The sequence below is a fragment of the Prunus mume genome, unplaced genomic scaffold (assembly GCF_029339155.1).
Source record: "Prunus mume cultivar Tortuosa unplaced genomic scaffold, ASM2933915v1 scaffold18, whole genome shotgun sequence".
Lineage (NCBI taxonomy): Eukaryota > Viridiplantae > Streptophyta > Magnoliopsida > Rosales > Rosaceae > Prunus > Prunus mume.
Window position 1 is genome coordinate 284,491 of NW_028296564.1, and position 20,719 is coordinate 305,209.

General features: G+C 36.6%; 1 protein-coding gene across 18 annotated transcripts; it reads right to left on the bottom strand.

Annotated features, from left to right (window-relative positions):
- Positions 1 to 721: 721 nt before the first annotated feature.
- On the bottom strand, positions 722 to 12,508 carry LOC103330137 (Spc97 / Spc98 family of spindle pole body (SBP) component). Of its 18 annotated transcripts, none has more exons than XR_016123086.1 (15): positions 12,187 to 12,504; positions 11,384 to 12,040; positions 10,943 to 11,149; positions 10,523 to 10,834; positions 9,511 to 9,638; positions 8,106 to 9,266; positions 7,734 to 7,875; positions 7,477 to 7,636; positions 7,078 to 7,241; positions 5,406 to 5,491; positions 4,116 to 4,140; positions 3,325 to 3,393; positions 3,162 to 3,223; positions 2,673 to 2,832; positions 722 to 1,342 (listed from the first exon to the last, which is right to left on the bottom strand). XR_016123086.1 is itself a non-coding variant. In XM_016794634.2 (15 exons), exons 1-15 carry the CDS (start codon positions 12,355 to 12,357, stop codon positions 1,169 to 1,171), a joined length of 3,603 nt encoding a protein of 1,200 aa, XP_016650120.2. In that variant the 5' UTR covers positions 12,358 to 12,473; the 3' UTR covers positions 722 to 1,168. The 18 variants fall into 18 exon arrangements, 7 of the variants coding, with proteins under 7 accessions (XP_016650120.2, XP_088899830.1, XP_088899829.1 ...); XR_016123081.1 differs by having other exon boundaries at positions 4,116 to 4,215; XM_016794634.2 differs by lacking the exon at positions 3,325 to 3,393 and having other exon boundaries at positions 4,116 to 4,215; positions 8,106 to 8,874; positions 8,956 to 9,266; positions 12,187 to 12,473.
- Positions 12,509 to 20,719: the final 8,211 nt, after the last annotated feature.

Consider the following 20,719-nt stretch of genomic DNA (forward strand, 5'->3'; position numbering starts at 1 on the left):
CGATTGTGAATTTGGGTGAAGAATATCTCCCAAGTAAGTTCTTTTCTTGCCTCAGACTGGTGAGGACTTTAACAATTTATCTTAGTAAAAAGAGGTTGTTTTGGCCAGAATGGTTAATGGAATTTAAGCTGTTTTAGGCAGAACTGCCTTTTACAAAACTATAAAAATAAATACCCATGCTAGAAAAGATAAAAAGACAGCTGTAACTCTATTTCTATTTGGATGGGAGGCTCTGATCTGGGCTGGACTGAACTATTAACAACTTCAATTGCTAAGCTTCAGCTGTAAATCGACATTGAGAATACAAGTAGCCATGTTAACCAAAGTGATTGAGTACTAGAAGGTGAGCTCGCATCATTCTCTAATCCTCCTTATAAAAGACAACCAAAGTGAATGACCATAAATTAAATTATTTACAGCCATAAAGGGTTACAAGAAATAAGAAGATTTAGAAAACATCAAAGTGGAAGTAGAGGATAAAAATGGAGTGTAAAAATGGCCTCCGAAATTTTACCATGAGCCTTCATTTTTACTTTTACTGCCAATTTTATATGGCTAAATGTCTATCAATTTTATCCGCAACGTTGGAAATTTTTATTTATTTATGGCCAAATGTCACAAATAGTATCTCCGGGTTTGCATAACAAAACGACCAAATCATCCAGTTCCCATTCCTCTTGAAAATTGGTTTAGTGCAGAGAATTGGCAGGATCAAGAGAAATAGAGAAACAACGAATGCCATTACCAAAATTGTCTATAATACAAAACGGATATAAACATTTCTCCTCCATATACACAGCTCTCAACACTCAAGTCACTAGTGTCCGACAACAAGTAGTAACTATCCTTCACTCTTACAAAACAAAACGGGGAAGAAAAAAAAAATGTACGCGTTGTGATTTAGATTTTCAAAAGGCCAAACAAAGATTAGTGTAGGAATTTCCTACCTCAAGGAACAAGACCAAACTGAGAAGAATGATATGCAACGTGTCTAATGGAGCTACCACGGGCTGAGGAATCCTTACATATTTTACGCACATCAGTCGGGCATATCATCCACTGTGATTCTTCGAGAAGTTACCCTCCTCAACCATCGTAATCAATGAAGCTGCTTCAAGCACGATATATTCCCATTTCTCACTTACTGCAACGATCATATCACAGAGCTTTAGACTGAGAAGGCATAATAGGCCATTTCATTACCAACATCCGAGTAATACTTGTTGTAGTTGAGGTATTCCCAAAAATGAGAAAGTCCAAATTTCCCATGTTTAGGTGACTTGAGGTAACAGAGGTGCAGTTCTTTCATATTCTTGTCAAACGTTTGTTTTATTACGACCACCTGCAAAACAGATGCACATGCATGTTATCGACAGGTTGGTTCTTATTTTAAAACTGTTATTTAAGAGCAAGAGTAAAATTGTTCATTTTAATGCTCTACAATACTAATTTTAGAATCAAACAGCACTCGTCCACCATAATGTCATTTCGGAATCCGGATGCACACCACCCCAGCATGCTTACTTAGGCAGCTCAAGTAACAGCGAGCTGCTTAGGCTGCCATGACACATGAATGCATGCAGATGAAAATACACACAACACAACCCTTCCCTTGATGACTTGGGTGTTCTTGCAAACATATATTATGCTTTGCATTGTAGGCACACAAAGATACAAAACTTCCGAACAAATTAAGGTTTCCATGTCAAAAGAAAAACGCTGCAATATTATATACCATATCGGGGACCATGTAGATATCGGTTTCTGCAAACCGATGAGAACACCACCCACAAGGAAATGACTTTTTCGAGGTCAGATTTTTATTTTTTAAATACACAAAATAAGAATGGAAATTGCATATGGGATTGCCATTCAGCAATGCATTTAATCACTACAATCCCTATAGTATTGCCTCTGAGCCACTCCATAGACTATGACGTGCATTAAGCAATGCCCCTTATGACAACCCCCTTTACCAATAGTATTGCAACCACAACCCCTCTATCAATGCCACAACCAGAACACTTTTTACATCTTCTGCCCCATAGATCAAGTTTAGTAGTTCTCTCAATCACTTCTTATTGTGACACAAGCCCACAAATCAAACATATCATTAGGGCTCTTGTTAGCTTCTAATTCTGGACTTGGTTAGTTTTTTACCAACACAGATGCGTACTTCACATTTTGACCTTGATTTGGATCTGTAGCTATTTGGGTTTTCGGAAAAGAAATAGGTGGCGATGGCTGTGATGCAGTTGGGTCACAACCCATAATGGTAGTGCTTTATAGTGACAGCAGGCCAGCAGCCAGTCACATTCCCTAATCAGCACACAAAAACAAAGTAGGAAAATGGGATTCACTTATGAGATACAAGGAATAAGAATCCCATTCCCACAACGTTTATTCAACACAAACACAGGGTCACATCATAGAAGTATGAAAAATATGTCTGCTCTTGATTTAGATTTCTTATTTTCGGGAAAAAAGAAGAAGGTATATTTAGATTTCTAACTGCACAAGAAACAAAGGTGTCACAATATCCAACCTAGCAACACTCTTGCCCTTTCACCTCACTGTCGTTGTTGCTTCCATCTTTACTATAAATGGCATCCCTAGTTAAACTTATATTTCCTGAACACAGTTCTTTACAAAGTTAAAGATGTAAGCATCACCTGAGATATATTGATTCCAGAAAGTCTTGCCATTAAATTCCCTTGACTTGTTCCCGCATCCCACATTTCCCCGGTAAGACACGACCTGAAGTCAAGAGCACACTGCAGAATGCTCTCAATGATCCGAGCTATAGGTCGTGTTTCATCAGAGAGGAAACATCTGCAAAGGTTAGATTCATGGTTAACAGAAAATCCAAGGTAACAATATAATGTCAAACCACAATCTGGGAAATAACAAGTACAAACAAGATATTACAACTCAAAAGGATGTAAAATAGAACGTGCTCACACACAGCACACACTTGGTGCCAATCTTTCATCCATTTATTTACTATAAGTGAATAAGAATCCTTTTCTTTTACTCACTTATTTACTGTAAGTGAATAAGAATTCTTTTATTAATAGAGTTAGAAAACATAGAAATTAAGAAACATGTGACGCGCATATAACAATGGTAAGAAAGTTTATAGAATGACTCACTGAACTTACATGTCAAGCGAATCTATTAAATATGCCAGATGTACAGACTGAAGATCCATCATATCTTTGACCTACAGTAACCAAATGCCAATTTAAGATCAAGAAAACAAAAATGATTAATTATAAACATGTAATCATATATCTCATCAAAGTTCTAGAACAAAAGGCATACCAGAAGTATTTAGAGTATATGGCGTAAAGAGACATGATACGATTCATAAAAGTCTATCTGGCATTTCATCTGTGAGACACCACTTTAATTAAATAACTTTCCAGATTTACTCAACAATATTAATACAATCTTAAGATAGAGCAATCTAATCAATCTTTAATGTAAATTGGAATCGAGATTTTCTTTTCTCTTCTTTTCAAAGAAGTTTTTATTTTTATCAGAATATTGCATCAGAAACAGATACCACCTTCATATCAAAAGATCTCCAGCATGTCAAATCTAGAATTGGTCTGTGCTAGCAATAATCCATATACCCGCAGATTTATAGAATTTATAACCTCCCTTCTAGTTTGACCTAGCAGCAAACAAACAAATTTCAAAGGCCTTGGCAATGATAAAATAAACAGTTTTGAATTTCGTTTACTGGTGGGGAAAACAAATGTAGGAGACATTGTTATTCATTGCGCAGGGCAGGCATTGGATGATTTTCATCAAACTACTTGCAGCATTGGAATTAATCTTTTGATTATTCAAAATTGGCTTTAAAAAGTTCAATGTTCCTGTCATGTGGCAAAAATTTCAAATAGCATTTATTTTAAACAGATCTCTCATCACCATCAAATGCAAGGTACTTCAGCCATTACATGAGCATTCTATGGAACATAAACATGCCAAAAAACATGGAATTTCAACTACAAAGTTGATGTACAATGAATTATGTAATCATTTCAACTCAACTTTCAGGCTTAACTGTATGAAGACTTTATAGATCAAAACAGCAGGCTTCAAACCTTATGCTTAAGTGAGTACAGAAACCTGCACCATGATACATGTGATAGCTGTGACTCCACATATTGCTGTAATGTAGAAACAAAATGATTGACCTGGTGCCTATGCATAGATCAGAGAGTCAAATAACAAACATAATTTTCAATTAGAAATTGTAATTATAGTATTTGATCAAAATTAAAATTCCTGTGAGGAAGTTAGATTGTCAGAGCAGATAGTCACCAAATGTCTCTCCCTTTACTTTTCATTCTAGGTTAAAGTTAAACCTGGCAGAACTAAGACTACCTGATATACAGACAAAAAGACTATTCTTAGATCAAATAAACAGTATCCCTATTTTTCCCAGAGCTCCACCCCAACATCTCATGAAAAGAAAATCATTAGCTCAAACTTCTCTAATCTTGCCAAAGAGAACAGAAATCCGCTGAAACACATCTCAAGACATATGGGGAAGAGGACATTTCAAATGAATCTGTTCCCATTTTCCACAACAATTAGAAAATTTGTTTCCCGCACATCTCACAAAACACATCTTTAATTAGTCAGAAATGAACCCTGCAACTGTCTTGCTGCTCTTCCCTATTTCTTTCTCCCTTTTTCCCCTGTTATTTCCCCCTTTTTTGCCACATATTGGGGGCCCAATAGGCCCGCAAGAGTTAGTCCTCTCCTATCCTACAAATCCCACAGCCTTGGTGAATGCAGCATTCAATCCCAGGCCCCTCTAAGATGACAAGAGACCTAACCAAATGAACTGGCAGGAATTATATACTTCTTTCCACAACTAAAAACAGCCATTGATTTTTGTTTTCTGGGTAAATGATTGATTTTAATAGAAGAGTCAAAGGGGGAAAATGATAGTCTTGAATAAGAATGTTAGCAACTCCTATTCTGATGTCAACTTACACATTTGTGAACCAAAAAGAAATTCATTAGAAACATGTTATAAACTTGAGGTCATTTTATAATCATAATATCTTTTTCCTCTAAACTTTACCATTACTCAATAAAAAACAAAGTAGATGCATCAAAAAAATGAAGGCAAAACATCTGAAAGGATGAGGTGGGATGAAAAGTTCAAACTTATCATGCCAAAGAAATAAAAGTACAACGAGAAAGCAAACGTCAGCAGAAAACAAGTGTTGGAAAACATAAATCTCTGAATCCAGATGTGGGAAACTAATTAACAGATATAATTAGGATTACAGTAAATAATCCCAAAGGCAGATACACTGAGAGCACTAGCTCCTAATTCACCAAAATTAAGTTTAAAAAGGACCAATTGCTCAATGTACCTCATCTTCACTAATGCATTGAAATGACTCACTTCCCTTTCATTTTGTTCAGAGTCGTTATTCTGACTAATTGAGTGCACCAAATCCTGCACATATAAAGTAAATTTTAGCATCCTTTGTGCGACAAAAACAAAAGGATCACGTGAATTACCATGCACTTCCATGAGCCAAATGCAAATCCAAGTAAGTTTGTACATAACCCAAACCCTTTATTTTTCAGATTTAAACTTCAAAAAACTTCACCCACTTCATCGAACACTAATATATGTCGTCAATCTCAAAAAATAAAAATAAAATCCTGAAAACTAGATGATAAAGCCTTTCCCCGAAAGAAATGGAACAGTATGGTAACAATTTAACAAATTTTCTTGTTGACATTTCGAAGTCAACAGAGTTCGAGAAGAAGGAAAAACAGAAAATTACTTATGTTAAGGCATTAAAACAAGCATTTATGCAGTCTGAAACTGGGAAAAAGAAAAGGGGTAGTTAAAGGAAAATCATGTAGCAAAACATCATTATTTTCAACTATATTACAGAAGACTTATGTCTCGGCAATCCTGAATTTAGTTCCGAAATGAGAAGTTAAATCAACTTCAACGAATGCCTTATTGCAAACCAACAGTAGTTAGTTCTCTTGCCAGTGAAATATTTTTACTGTTGTACTGCTTAAGATTCAGAAGAATTATCAGCTGGTAAAAGTGCAACCACATTTGAAAAAGAAACGTCAAATCACAAACACAAAGCACAGAAGGGTACAAAAAAATGAATGCTATATGACCCAGCCTCTATCGCTAAATGATATCTCACCCCGTTCCAGAAGTTGAAGCTTCAGAGCTCTAGCTGGGCAAGAGAAGTTTCAGGCTGGTGGGAGATTAATAAACGCCTACATTAAGGGGCTGTTCGGTAACGTTTTCAAGGCCCCGTTTTCATTTTCTGTTTTCATTTTCTACCAAAAACACATTCAGTATATCGTTTTCATTTTCACTAGAATTGTTTTTTGAAAACAAATTCAAACTCATGTACAAATACTGAAAACACCAAATTATCGTTTTCATTTTCTACCCAATGTATTGGTCTGATTGCTTTCTTTTTTAAAAAAATTTTTGGTTGGTCTGATTTTTCTTTTCTTTTTTTTTTTTTAAATTTTTTTCATTTGTCCTTTTTTTTTTTTTTTCAATTTTTAGTTTCTTCGTTCCACTTCATTATTTTATTTTGCTACACCAGTGTATATTAATTTTATGATAAAACCATCATATATTATTCAATTTCATGTTTATGTTTAAATATTTATTTTAAACTAAAGATAATATTATTTTATTATCTAGGTTTTTCTAAAATAAGATTTTTTATATTATTTTAATTATACATTTTTCACTGTTTGTAATAATTTAAGCCTTTAAAATTTCAGAATTTTTCAAAAATATATTTTGTAGGACAGAAATTAGCCAAAAATATACTTGAAAAATAACTCACAAATTATTATTCTCAAATTGTCCTACCAGATACGTTTTTTATTTTCTGAACCTGTTTTCCAATTAATCTACCAAAGGCATTTTCGAATCCTGAAACTGCAAATTCATTTTCTTGTTTTCTTGTTTTCATTCTCATAAAACATTCTCCAAAAACGTTACTGAACGGGCCTTAAGCTTTTAATCAGTCAAAGAATCCATACCTTTAATTGGCGCCATACATCAGTCAATGAGAAAATAGCAAGCTTCACTTGTATCAGAAAGCTGAATATCTCAGCATACATTTTCAATGCACTAGGACTCAAAATAATACTGATTGGCCAGTCTACTCTATAACCCAAACCAAGAAAATTGAAGGAATGGACTCCTGCATCATTGACAGGTAAAATATTAGAGGGTGGAGAGAGAGCGAGAGATGACAGAAGAAATGCCAAATGAATTTAAAAATGTGTTTCAAAATTCCAAGCATAACTAAATCTGAAATGAACAAAAAGAGGGGATGCACTAAATGCTTTTTTCGACATTATAGACTTATTTGAACAACAATCAATTGATGTGCCAATAGATGATGAAACATTGTGAACAACAGTATAATAATGTACCAATAACAGATGCTGAAAGAGGCATTGCATCATGTACTTTCATGTACACAAATAACCTGTCCTTATGAGGGTCACGTTCACATGATGACCTCTGAACTGATGACTCAAGGAAACCTTGAATTTCTGAAAGTCTATGATCTGCCTCTGTAACACACCATTTCTATAATTTCCAGAAGAACAAGAAAAAGAAATCGAGTCAGATGGTACTATGACGAATCAGATAGTAGTATTGAGTAATGACATGAAATGATTATTACATGATGCCAAAGGGACATAATAAACAAATCTGCCCAGTCCGCTAGTTCCATAAAGTGGTATCGCCGCAGAGCCAGTAAATGTTCTTGCAAATCAAATCCTTCTTCAAGCAACTTAATAGTTAACTTGCTGACATACTTATATCTAGCATTTTTAAGGATAACATCTCTCTTCCAATGGCAACAACATGAAACAGACACATAACCTTAAAATTGTTAACAAGCAATCAAGCACCAAAACAAAGCACACAAACTGAAAGTCATAAAATATTCTATTAAGGCTGTGCCCAACCAAGCATTGACGAGCAAGAAAAAATAACCATAAACAGAACCAGATGAATCTTCCTTCTACTTAATGCACAGAAATAAGGATACTGAAGCATGATTTCCTGCAGAAGGCATTTGTCGATAATAAAATCAAGTGGTATCTCAAAAATTTCTGATAATCTTTGTCTGTGATCTTCAACTCTATTAACGACAGTGTCACTGAATCTACCAAGCAAACTCTCCCAACAACTACCGCCAGAAACATTTGTTAAATTGGCATTTTCTTGGTCGTGGTCTTTTGAGTCTGAAAATGGAAGAGAATCAGATAATTTGGTTTTATCAATCGAGACACTATCCCCACCAAAATCTTGATTCCGAAAGCGATCACTCTTAACACTGGTTACAGAGGCATTGGAGTCCATGAGCCCTGCAGGTAGCTTTTCCAGACCCACCTTAAAAGGGTCTTTTATCAAAGAAAATTCAAAGCAAGGCAAAGAATGTCCAAATTCCCTTCCATATCTCTCTCCAGGCTTGGTTATCAGGTGAAGTAAGTTATTCTTTGTCAACATTGGATTCATGCTGAGAAAATTGTTATGGGAGTTAACTTTCCACTGTTGTAATGTAAATAAATCTGAAGAAGTATATGTCACATTTTGAGGTTGATCCTTGCCATAGGCTTCTTCAATTAAAGCACTATTAGTCCCAACTCCTTTTCTGAAATATGATGTGCCCTCCTTTAAGGCCTCTAGTATTCTTTCATTCACCTTTGAGGGAGAATCCATTGGATGTGACCTTCGACCATCTTTGTACTCTTCATCAATGGCAGAATAACTCTCAAAAAGACCACCTTCTGGCCAGTCCTTATCAGATAGGCAATCTGCAAACTGAACATCAGACATAGCTGACAAGTTTGATTCTTTTGGTTTTATGGGCACAGATATTTGACTTGTAAACACACCTTTATGATGAGAATGTGCTAGGGCATCTCTTCTTTCACAAAGTCTACTCTGGTCACTTACTATATGGCATGACTCTTCACGTACATGAGGCTTTTGCAAATTATCAATGGGCATACTCATTGAAAAGCTTAAGGCAGATAAATATATTTGTTCCAGCCCAACAATATGATTGGGAAGCTCAACCATCTGCTCAGACACATTTTGCTCTGCAGAAGTACTGTCAAATGAACATTCAGATGACTCGTATGAATCCGTGAGGTCAGATAGACCATCCCTTGCACTTAACTCACCAGAATCCAAACCATGAACCCTGAGAATTAGAGACTGAGAATTAGAGAAATCTAATCATTCATGAAACTGCAACAACATTTGGAAGGAAAGAACAAGAAACAGGATAAAGGAACATATGTATTCACCAACACATGGTATGAAGAACCATGCATGCAGAAGCGCAACAGTCATGTAGACAGCATACGCATACATACATCTATCACACAGATGGGGGTGGGGGTGGGGTGGGGTGGGGTGGGGTGGGGGAGAGCGAGAGAGATTACCCATTTGACTCCCTTTTATAATTTGTTGGAGAAGGAATAAAATTGTCATCCAAAGCAAATAAACCTGGGTTGGTTGAACTCCTACCACCATTATCCAAGAGAACAGGCAGTGTACCTGGTCGAACTACCTGCATAAATAAAAACAATCAAATTATTAGAAACCAGATAACAACAGAAACTAGCATTGCAGCAAAACTGTATGAAAGCAGGTAGACATGAAACATATGTTTCTCTCATTCACAACCCTGAATCCTCCTTGTAAAGAGCAGAGTTGTAGATGAATGAAAGAGAGGCATCTATAAACCAGGACATAGTTTAAATTGAAAAATCTATAACACTGAAATTCCAAACCCTTTTTTTTTGTACCAACAGCCTACCTGAAGGCAACAATGGCATGTCAAAAGTGGCAAGTCATAAAAACAAACTGAGTAATGTCTACTTCTATCAGCACTAACCTTGTCGCTTGTGGAGCATCTAATTACACAAATGTATAAAACTTAAATCAGTTTATTAGTATCTTGTTCTGCTTTGCATCTTAGTTATAAAAAAAGGGAGGGGGCCGGGGGTTAAATATGCACTGCATAAAACCAATTTGCTCATCATAAGCAGAGTTTCAACCTCACAGCATTATAGGTTACTGCAAACCAGCAGCATACCTTTGAAAAATTATAATAATAAATCAGAGCGACAGTCTGGTATCTACATCTGAAAAGAATTAGTTCAACCTAGGACTGTAGTGGCATGAGCTATTAAGAGAGAGGAATTTGAATGTAATAAACCATCAAGGCTAATTGTAAATTAAATACAGACAGACTATAATTATGCCTAGGAATGCAAAGACATCATATCTCTACATTGACTGGAAACTGAAGAAAATGCTATTTGCGTTGCATGCTGCAACTAAGAAACAAAGACAAAAATATATAAAACTAATTAGAGTTATAATGGCATTATTTTTTTGCATAATAACAGAGTTTCTATATAAAGAAACTAAATTATCAGAGTGGATGACCTGTTGATATCTGAACTCTAATTTCGCTGAAAGATTCTCGAGTTTTTCCTGCATTCTTCTGTAATATCTGTCCCTTGAAAGTAACATGGCCTCTACATTTCCTTTTATAAATGTCAATGGAGACGAATAATATGGACAATTGCCAGAAAATCCAGTCCAGCAGGGAAGAAAACCCTCGTAAGTATGGTCGTTGGTGGCAACAAAAGTACACAATTCAAGCAATTTCACTAGAACTTGCAGCTGCTGACCAGCTCTGACAAGTGGAATCAAGACGTCCTTCAAAAAACAAGGAACAGAAACTCCATCTTGTTCCTGAGGCACAAATGGTAACCATGAGAACTGAAACGAAGAAGAGAATCATGTATTCAATGAAAACATAATTTAATTCCAATTTTCCAATATTAAAGGTAACAGCATTACCCTAATAGTTGCCAATGGGAAGTCAATAGAGATGTCGGCTTTACCATGTTGATTTGGAGATAGACTGTCAGCATATTCTACAACAAACTCCTTGTAAGGGTCACTAATCTCAGCTTTGAATATCCATGATCTAATAAAGCCACAATATGGTTCACATGTACGAAGAAAAAGAAATTTGAGTAAAGGACGATGAGCAGGATCAGCAACCTAAACAAAGAATAAATAAATATGTCAATGAGTGTCCATTAGCAGAATTTAACCTTTTAAAACATTTATCTTACTAGACTTTTTTATATCACAGCAGTGTACATTACCATTAAGACAATTACAGCCATGTGAGGGTATGCCATAACAACAAACTTGAAAAAAAAAAAAAAAAAAAAGAGGCATTCCATGCTAAAATTACGAAGTTTCATGTTGGGAAAAGCAAAGTAATCTAACCTGTAATTGAGTATACAGATATGAGAGTAAATCCCCTCCTCTGTAGAAATTACAAAATTCCAAATTTGCTTTTGTAATCAATTCTTCAAGAGAGGATACTGAGAAACAACTAGAGAATTGATATAAGTTGCATAAGTTCGTAAGGGCTTCAATCTGAATCCTCAATTCCTTTGTGTGCAAATAGAACTCCAACAAAGTAAGTTCAGAATACACTACACTGTTCAGACATCCCACCACAGAAGACGAACACGAAGAGCGCCTCAAACCCACTGATGCATACAAGGTATCCAGTGCACACATGTAACCTTCCACAACCTTTCCCACCGAAACAGCGAAAGCATGATTAACAAGACTATATGGAGGGCACTGTTTCACTTGAGCTTCACCATCAACATGCTCTTCACTTTCCACATTCAAATTCGAAAAGTAGTCCACAAATTTCCGGAGAAGAAAGACAAGCAAACCTGAGCAGCCAATGGGCTGGAGAATGTTTCCCAGAGCATGAGTGCTTGAAGACCTATTCCACAGACTTGGAATCTGATGGAAAGTCCTATCAGCCGGGTCAGAGCAAAATGCAGCAGAAAGCTTCTGGATGCTAACAAGGGCCGATTCAACTCCTTGCAGTGCATTCATCGCCAACCGCACCAAACTTGCCTCCTGTTCCCAAATGTTCACATTTTTCTTAAATTAAATACAAAAAGATTTTCCTTCAAAATTCAATTTTCCATGGAAACAAACAGAAAACTTGGAAAATGGAAGGAATTTAGGAATGAAACCCTAAATTGAGAGAAAACGGGACTTACGGAGACGGTGGAGGCATGGTAGAGGGAGTGAGAGGAAGAGGACTTGGGGTTTCGAAGATGGAAATTTCCGCTTTCGGATGGGATCGATTCCCAGGTAGTTGGAGGAAGCCATGGATCTTCCAGGTTTAGATTCTCAAACAATGAGGATGCGAAATTGGTGTCCATCGCCATAATCTCATTCGTCTTCTTCCTTAATGTATGTGTATGAGTGAACTGGAGAGTAGTAGTAGAATTCTCTCCAGAGACTCACTTACCCCGCCTAAGCTATATATATGCAAGAGGAGTTTTAAATTTAAAATAAATTAGTTTTCTCCTTTCTTTTATTTCGTTAGAACCAGTTTCTTTTCTTTTTTTTCTTTTTTTTTCTTGTTCTTTTTTGCACATGAAAATTCTAGGGAGACAATATGTAGCACATTTTCTAGTATAAGTGGGGCAAATATTATTAGAGAGATGTGCTACACAAAGGATGTGGAGTGCTCTAATGGTTTCCTCTCCCCCTTAGGCCACCTCCAGCGCAGGGCCTTTTGCTAGGCAAGAGGCCCCTTTGTTCGATTTTGGAACTCCAGCACAGAAGAAGCAGCCTGGGAAGCCCAATGGCAGATCTTGCGTGGGCTTCACCAAGCGTGGCGTCACACTAACGTCGCGAGCAAAATTTGAAATTTTTTACCATTGGCGCAAAAATTTGACTTCCACTCGATGAGCGTCAACTCTATGTCACCGCTAACGTCATCCTTGACAGAATCCAACGGGAAAATGCCACATGTCGCAACCCAAACGCTCCGATCTTTTTTTTCCAAATCCGATCCTCCTTTTTTGCTAAAAAATCGAAAAAATTCTGGATTTTTTCCCTATAAATACCTAATAATTTTATTCACTTTCCACACCAAATCTTCATACAATTTCTTCTCCTTCCAATATTTTTTACTTTCCACTCACATTATTCACTTTCCACACCAAATTTTCATACAAACTCTTCTCCTTCCAATATTTTTTACTTTCCATTCACATTTTTCTACTACTTTCCATTTGTATAAAAAAATAAATGGCATCTTCTGTCGAAGTTGGAGGCGCGTGGACAACTCAGGAAGATATTGCGTTGTGTCAGTCTTGGGTGAACGTTAGTCATTGCCCTGTCACGGGTAATGAGATGAAGTTCTCTCATATGTGGAGCAAAATTCATGGAGAATTTTGTCAAAGGTCGGGTTCTATTCGGACCGAAATGGCGTTGTCTAGTATATGGAAAATTTTGAATAGAGAGTTAGGAAAATGGAGAAATGCGTTGACAAAAGCAAGGGAGAACATTCGAAGCGGTCAAAATCTATCCGATGAGGTAAAATATTTATAATTGTCATTTTAATCAATTTAGTGTAACTTTTTTTTTTATTGCATATTCTTTTTCTTTTTCTTGCATAATCTTCTTTTTTTTTTTCTTTTTTCTTTTTTTTTTTGCATTTCTAATTTGTCTATATTTTCTTGCATAATCAATTTTTTTCTTGCATTTCAAAATTGTTTATGTTTTCTTGCATAATCTTTTTTTTTCTTCCACTTCCAATTATTTATTTTTAATAGATCATACAAGCACAAGTTTGGTTCAGTGTCATGGGCCAAGGCAAAAAAAGTTTCTTGCATCACAAATGTTGGGAAGTTGTGAAGGATTGTTCGAGATTCAAAATTATTCCCACAGGTCCGGCGGTTGCGTTGAATGAGACTCCGCTCCACGATTCGCCATCAACTGATTCGCCATTGGACTCCTGAATGGAAATGGAGTCACCACTCCCACGTCCGCCGAGACCTATTGGGAGAAAAGCGGCAAAGGCCAAGAGAGGGAGCACTTCGAACAATGAATGTGTACAATTTTTGGAGCAAATAGCTAAGAGCACCGGACTAAGAATTGAGAGAGACTTGAAAAGAGAAGAAGCGGACATGGCACGACAGGAAACATTTGCAATTCAACAGCAGCAGTCACAAGAAAAAGACATGGAGGATAGATACATGAAAATCATGGCCATGGATACGAGCCATATGTCTCCTGAAACAAAGGCCTATTGGAAGCTAAGACGAAGGGATGTGATGAGAAGAAAAATTTTCCATGACGACGGACCTAGCAATATGGATTGGATAAATGATCAAAACCATTAGGTTGTATTGAAAGATTTGCTATATGTATTAATTTGTTGTATTGTTTCCTTTTTATTCAATAAGAAAGCATTAAATAATATGACTATTTATTAAAAACATTTGCGCATCAAAACAAAGATTAATTAAAAACAAACCTTAATTTATTACAAACAACACACAAAACAAACCATACTTAAAAACATAATAATAAAAAAAGTATGATTCCAAAAAACACCACACACAAAATAAAGCATAATTCCAAACAAAGCACTAATCTTGACTTCATCCACTGTGATTTCCTTTCATCTCCCACAAGTGCTCGATCAAGTCAACTTGACGTATCTCATGAACATATGAAGATTGCATTTCTTGATAACGATCAATCATGGGGTTGTTGTATCAACCATCCCGAATTAACGGTTCGGGCTCCATTGGTTGTCCATTTGGTCCCATCGGCCTTTCATATATTCTTGACAACGCCGTGTTCATGGAATCGGGTTCAAACACCTCTAGGACACCATAATCATACTCATCCTTCACAATCATGTTGTGGAGGATGATGCAAGTCATCGTAATGCTCCGCAGCACCTCCTCATCTAGCATCTGAGCAGCACTTCTAATAATTACCCAACGAGCTTGCAAGATACCAAAACACATTTCCACGTCTTTCTTGTAACCTTCTTGAAATGCAGCAAAGCTTGTTTCCTTCTCGGATTAGGAATTTAGAATTGTTTTCACGAATGTCGTCCACCTAAGATAAATTTTGTCGGCAAGGTAGTATGCACCAGAGTATACGGTATTGTTGATTTGGTACGTGATCTAGGGGGAATGACCTCGCAATACCTCGTCGAACACCGGGGATTGATCAAGGATATTGAGGTCATTCTGCGATCCTGCAACCCCGAAGAAGGCATGTCAAACCCAATAGTCGAATGAAGCTACGGCCTCCAAAATTATACTTTTTTGGCCCTTCCGATTCCTATAGTCTCCTTCCCAAGCAGTAGGACAATTCTTCCATTGTTAGTGCATGCAATCGATGTTTCCAATCATTCTTGGGAAACCTCGAGCCTCAACTTTTTGTAGAAGCCTTTGCAGGTCCATCGGCGTGGGTTTGCGAAGGTACTCCCTCGTGTACAAATTTTTCACTGCATCACAGAATCTCACAAAACACTCTAGGATACTTGATTTTCCCATCCTTGCAATCTCATCCACCTGCTCTGCAGATGCCCCATAAGCAAGCATCCGCATAGCAGCTGTAAGTTTTGCTCGAGGAGAAGACCCAAAACTCCAATAGCATCATACTTTTGAATGAAGTATGTGTCGTAATTACAAATATCATGCATAATTTTTTGGAACAAATGTAACTACATGCTATATCTCTGTCGAAACTTAGAAACAAGATATAACGAATTTTTGATAAAGTAATCTTCCAAGATATTCATACCTGAGACTCCCTACGTCTGTCCACATTCAGGGCATGATGATGGCGGTGTTGCCTTGATTGATTAAGCATACACACCGCTGCTGCAAGCATTTCTTCCTCTTTGTCATCGCCTTCCCAATCTTCATCAACACATCTGCGCCAAATTTCTTCCTCTTCTTTCTGTTGCCTCTCCAACACCCTCCTCAAGTTTGACATTGAGAGTAGAATGTGTTTTGTAAAATCTGAGAAATGAAGGAATAGATAAGAGATGGTGTGAGAGGTATGAGTTAATGGTGTAATTTTATAGAGGGATTCAGAAGATAGAGATGACACCTGGCACAATTTTAGAGGGTGAAAATCTTATCTGAAATATGATATTATAATTTTTTTTAAATATCTGAAAATCTTATCTGACATGAGACACGTGGCACAATTTTAGATGGTGAAAATCTTATCAGAAATTTGAGATTATAATTTTTTGTAATGAATATCCGAAAATTTTATTTGGAATAAGACACGTGGCAACCGAGATTCTCATCCGAAATTTTTTTTCTGAAAAATGATGGACACATGGCAACCAAAAATCTTATCCGAAAATTTAATTACAAAAGATTATCAAAATTAATGGTTTAAAGTATAAAAAAATAGAAAGTAAAGTACAATGAATAGTAATTGCCTTAGCCTTAACATTTTGGGGTGGAACCACAAATGGCAAGGCTGCCACTATTCATGTGAATAGTAGCATCCCTTGCCTTGTCCTTGCCTTAGCCTTAGCCCTTTGGGGTGGAGATGCTCTTAGAGCACTTCCACCCCAAGGCCTTGTTTGGTTCATGGAACGGATTTGAGGGGAAATCACTTCCCATGTCATTTCCCAAGGGATGGGAAATGGAGATTCCTTTCACATGTTTGATAATTTTGGGAAAGTAATCAAGAAATACCACTTTATTTCCTTTCACATGTTTGGTTTGTGTAGAAATATAAAAAAAGTTTGTTTAATTTTCCAATTATACCCATATAAAATCAAATAAAAAAAGAATGCATTTAATGCTATATTGTAATTCTAAATTGTTAATAGGGACAATATGGTCATGAAAAATGTGTATTTAATGTTGGGCTCATTTTCCCAAATTTTCCTATGAGGAGGAAAACAAAACCGAAGAGGGGAGGAGGACTTCACTTTCCCCCTACTTTCTCGTGTGCAAGGCAACAATTTCCAATGTCTAGACTTACCAAACATGATAAAGCAATTGATTTTCCGTCCCCAAACCTCCTTTCCCATGAACCAAACAAGGCCCAAAGGATAAGGGCAAGGCAAAGGTAAGGCTAGGCTTGTCACTATTCACCTGAATAGTGGCAGCCCTTATCTTTTTTGTTTCCACCCCAAATGGCAAGAGCAAGGGCAAGGGCAATTACTATTTACTTTAATTTATTTTCTATTTTTTATACTTAAACCATTAATTTTGAGAAGATTTTCGGTTGCTACATGTCACTATTGATTATAAAATTCTCACCTAAAATTTTCTAATAAGATTTTTGGCTGCCACATGTCCATATTTTGTTATAACATTCAGATCTCAAACTTCAGATAAGATTTTCGAATAAGATTCTCGATTGTCACATGTCAATATTTATTATAAAATTCTAATATCATATATCATATAAGATTTTCACCCTCTAAAATTGTACCACGTGTAACTCTATCTTTTAAATCCCTCTATAAAACTACACCCTCAACTCAAACCTCTCACATCATATCTTCTCTATCCTTTCATTTCTTAGATTTTAGAAAACACATTGTACTCTCAAAGTCTAACCTGAGGAGGGTGTTGGAGAGGCAACAACGAGAAGATGAAGAAATTAGGCGCAGACGTGCCAAAGAAGATTGTGTGTTGAATGAAGAGGAGGAAGAAATTGTTTTAGAGGTGGGTATGCTCAATCAATCAAGGCAACACCACCGTGGTCATGCCTCGAACATGGACAAACATAGGCACTCTCAAGGTAAAAATCTCTTGGAATATTACTTTGTCCTAAATTCATTATATCTTATTTCTTATTTTTGAGGGAGATATAGAACGCAACCTCATTTGTTCCAAAAAAATTTGTATGATGTTTGCAATTATGACACATACTTCGTTCAGAAGTACGATCTTCTTGGGGTTTTGGGTCTTCTTTGAGAGCAAAAACTTACAGCTACTTTAGGGATGCTTGCGTATGGGGCATCTGCAAACCAGGTGGATGAGATTGCTAGGATGGGGAAATCAACTATCCTAAAGTGCTTGGTTTGATTCTGTGATGCAATAAAAACTCTATACATGAGGGATTATCTCAGTAAACCTACGCCTAGGGACCTCCAAAGGCTTCTACGAAAAGTTGAGGCCTGAGGTTTCCCAGTAAATGTGTCAAATAGGACGAGTTGGCCCAGCACGGCACGAGTCCAGCCTTTTTAAATGAGACGTGGCATGGCATGAGCAAGAATATTAGTGGGCCTTGCTTGGTATGGCACGAAACTTGGACCGGGCAAGGATAAAAAAAAAAGGTCTAATGGATTGGGCCGGCCCGTGGCCCAAAATGGGCCTAGCTTGGCCTAAGCTCACTTCAAGCGTGGCACGACGAAACCTGAGCCTGCTTCAAGCATCTACCACATTTTTTTCACTACCAAGTTGGTACAGCAATTAAAAACTTGGGTTGGAGAGTTAATGACTTAACAAACATACTTGGAGTTGGAGAGTTGGACTCAAACTCAAAGCATCAAATAGAGCCTAGAGGTGTTAAACGTCGAAGCGTGAGGAGACAAGCGTGAGGAAGCGATGAAAACAAAGCATCGTCTCCTCCTCGTCCTCTCGATTTTTGCATCTCCTCTTCCTCTTCCAACATATCATAAGTCTTTATGAAATAACCCAAATCTATGCTGGAAGATCCATGTAGCATCATAAAAACCCAAAACCTGTGTTAGAGCCATCTAAATAATTTGCGAACAATCAGCAAGGACCAATTCTTTTGCGCTGTATTGTTGCGAGACTTGTATTTGGCGGCTCACGAGCTTTCTCTACTTCTACAGAATTGGAGTTGCAAGGTAAGAGCTTTAACCGTGTAGTTTCTATGTTTGGTTACTCAAACTTTGTGAGAAACATTGATTGTAGGGTCTAAACTTGTTTTTATTTTTAGTTTTAATTATTTATCAAATATAATAGTCTAAATTTTTTAGTTTTTTAGTGTGGGTTTTCTAGATTCTACCTTCTGGGTTCAAATTGGGAGACAAGAAAGAAGATTAATGGTAAGTATCTGGTTTGGATTTTCAAACATTCTTTTCTTATCCATGTTTTCAAACATTTTGGATTTTCAAAATGCCTCATAGAGGCTCTTTTGTTTTGCTGTGTTGCGCAACTAATGTGTGCCTCATAAAGGCTCTTTTGTTGTTGTCTTGGTTTCTAGATGCTCTTTGGGTAAGCATTCAGTTTGAATTTTATAAATAAATAAAAATTCTTTTGAAATGCATTAGACTGGTGTAGTTTTACAATAAAAAACAAAGACTAAGTTTAGTCTTTTTGAGAGAGTTCTTATATACATTAGCCCCAAAAAGCTCAATATAGCAAGTCTGTTAAGTGGAATCTGTAAGATAGAAGAAGCTCAAATTGGTATTATAGATAGAAGTTGAGTAGGACTTGTATAAAAGCTCAATATAATTAACAAACTCTGTATAAAAAGCTCAACACTTGCAAATTGGTCCTTATATACATTAACCCCAAAATGCTCAAATTTGTATACAGATCGAAGTTCAGTAGGACTTGTGTGTTTCCGTTTTCCTTTATGTGTTCCAATTATTTATGAATGTTGCTACTCTTAAAGGATTTAGATGTTAACAAGCTTGAATCATAACAGATTATTTTGTGGGATGTTATCATGGATTTCCACATAAATCTTGAACCATAACATATTGTTTTGGTTTTGTTGATGTGTGTATTTTTAATGTAGCCAACATTCTGAGGTGTGCATTTTTAACAAGCACTTGAGGGCGTGAAATTCTATTGGAGATTCTGTAATCACAAAAGGAGGTATTTTTAAATATAAAAAAATCTATTAATGGATCCTCAAGATTATATTGATTTTGGTAAGCATTATGATAATAATTTTGAACATCTTAATCTTGATGACTGTTAAAGGAAAGAAATATGTCAATGATTCTGTATTGAGAGATTGTAGGAATAGATTGTAATCAGCTTAGAATTAGCATGTATTCCGGTAAATACATGCTAATTCTAAGCTGATTACAATCTATTCCTACAATCTCTCAATACAGAATCATTGACATATTTCTTTCCTTTAACACTCCCCCTCAAGTTGAAGAGTGGATATCACTAACGCTCAACTTGCCAAGGAGTGAACTAAAGACAGGTGCCTTCAGTGGCTTGGTAAATATATCTGCTATTTGTTCCCCTGTTTGCACATATCCTGTCTTGATCTCTCCTTTCTCTATTCTTTCACGAACAGTATGACAATCAAGCTCAATATGTTTAGTTCGTTCATGATACACTGGATTTGCTGCAATATACAAGGCGGCTTGATTATCGCAAAATAACTTTGCAGGTTCAGAATGATTCACACGCAGATCTTGCAACAGATATCTTAGCCAAGTTAGTTCACATGTGGTTGCAGCCATTGAACGATATTCTGCTTCGGCTGATGACCGTGCAACTGTAACTTGTTTCTTGCTTTTCCAGGACACAAGCGCATTACCAAGAAATATGCAATAACCTGTGACTGACTGCGTGTGATTGGGCATCTGGCCCAATTTGCATCACAATAACCAATCAGCTTTAATTGATTCTGTGAAGGAAAAAGTAACCCTTGACCTGGAGCTTCCTTTAGGTAGTGGAGAAGACGGTATGCTGCATCAAGATGTTGACGTCTAGGTTCTTGCATGAACTGACTCAGGGTGTTGACTGCATAAGTGATTTCTGGTCTTGTAATTGTGAGATAAATAAGCTTTCCAAC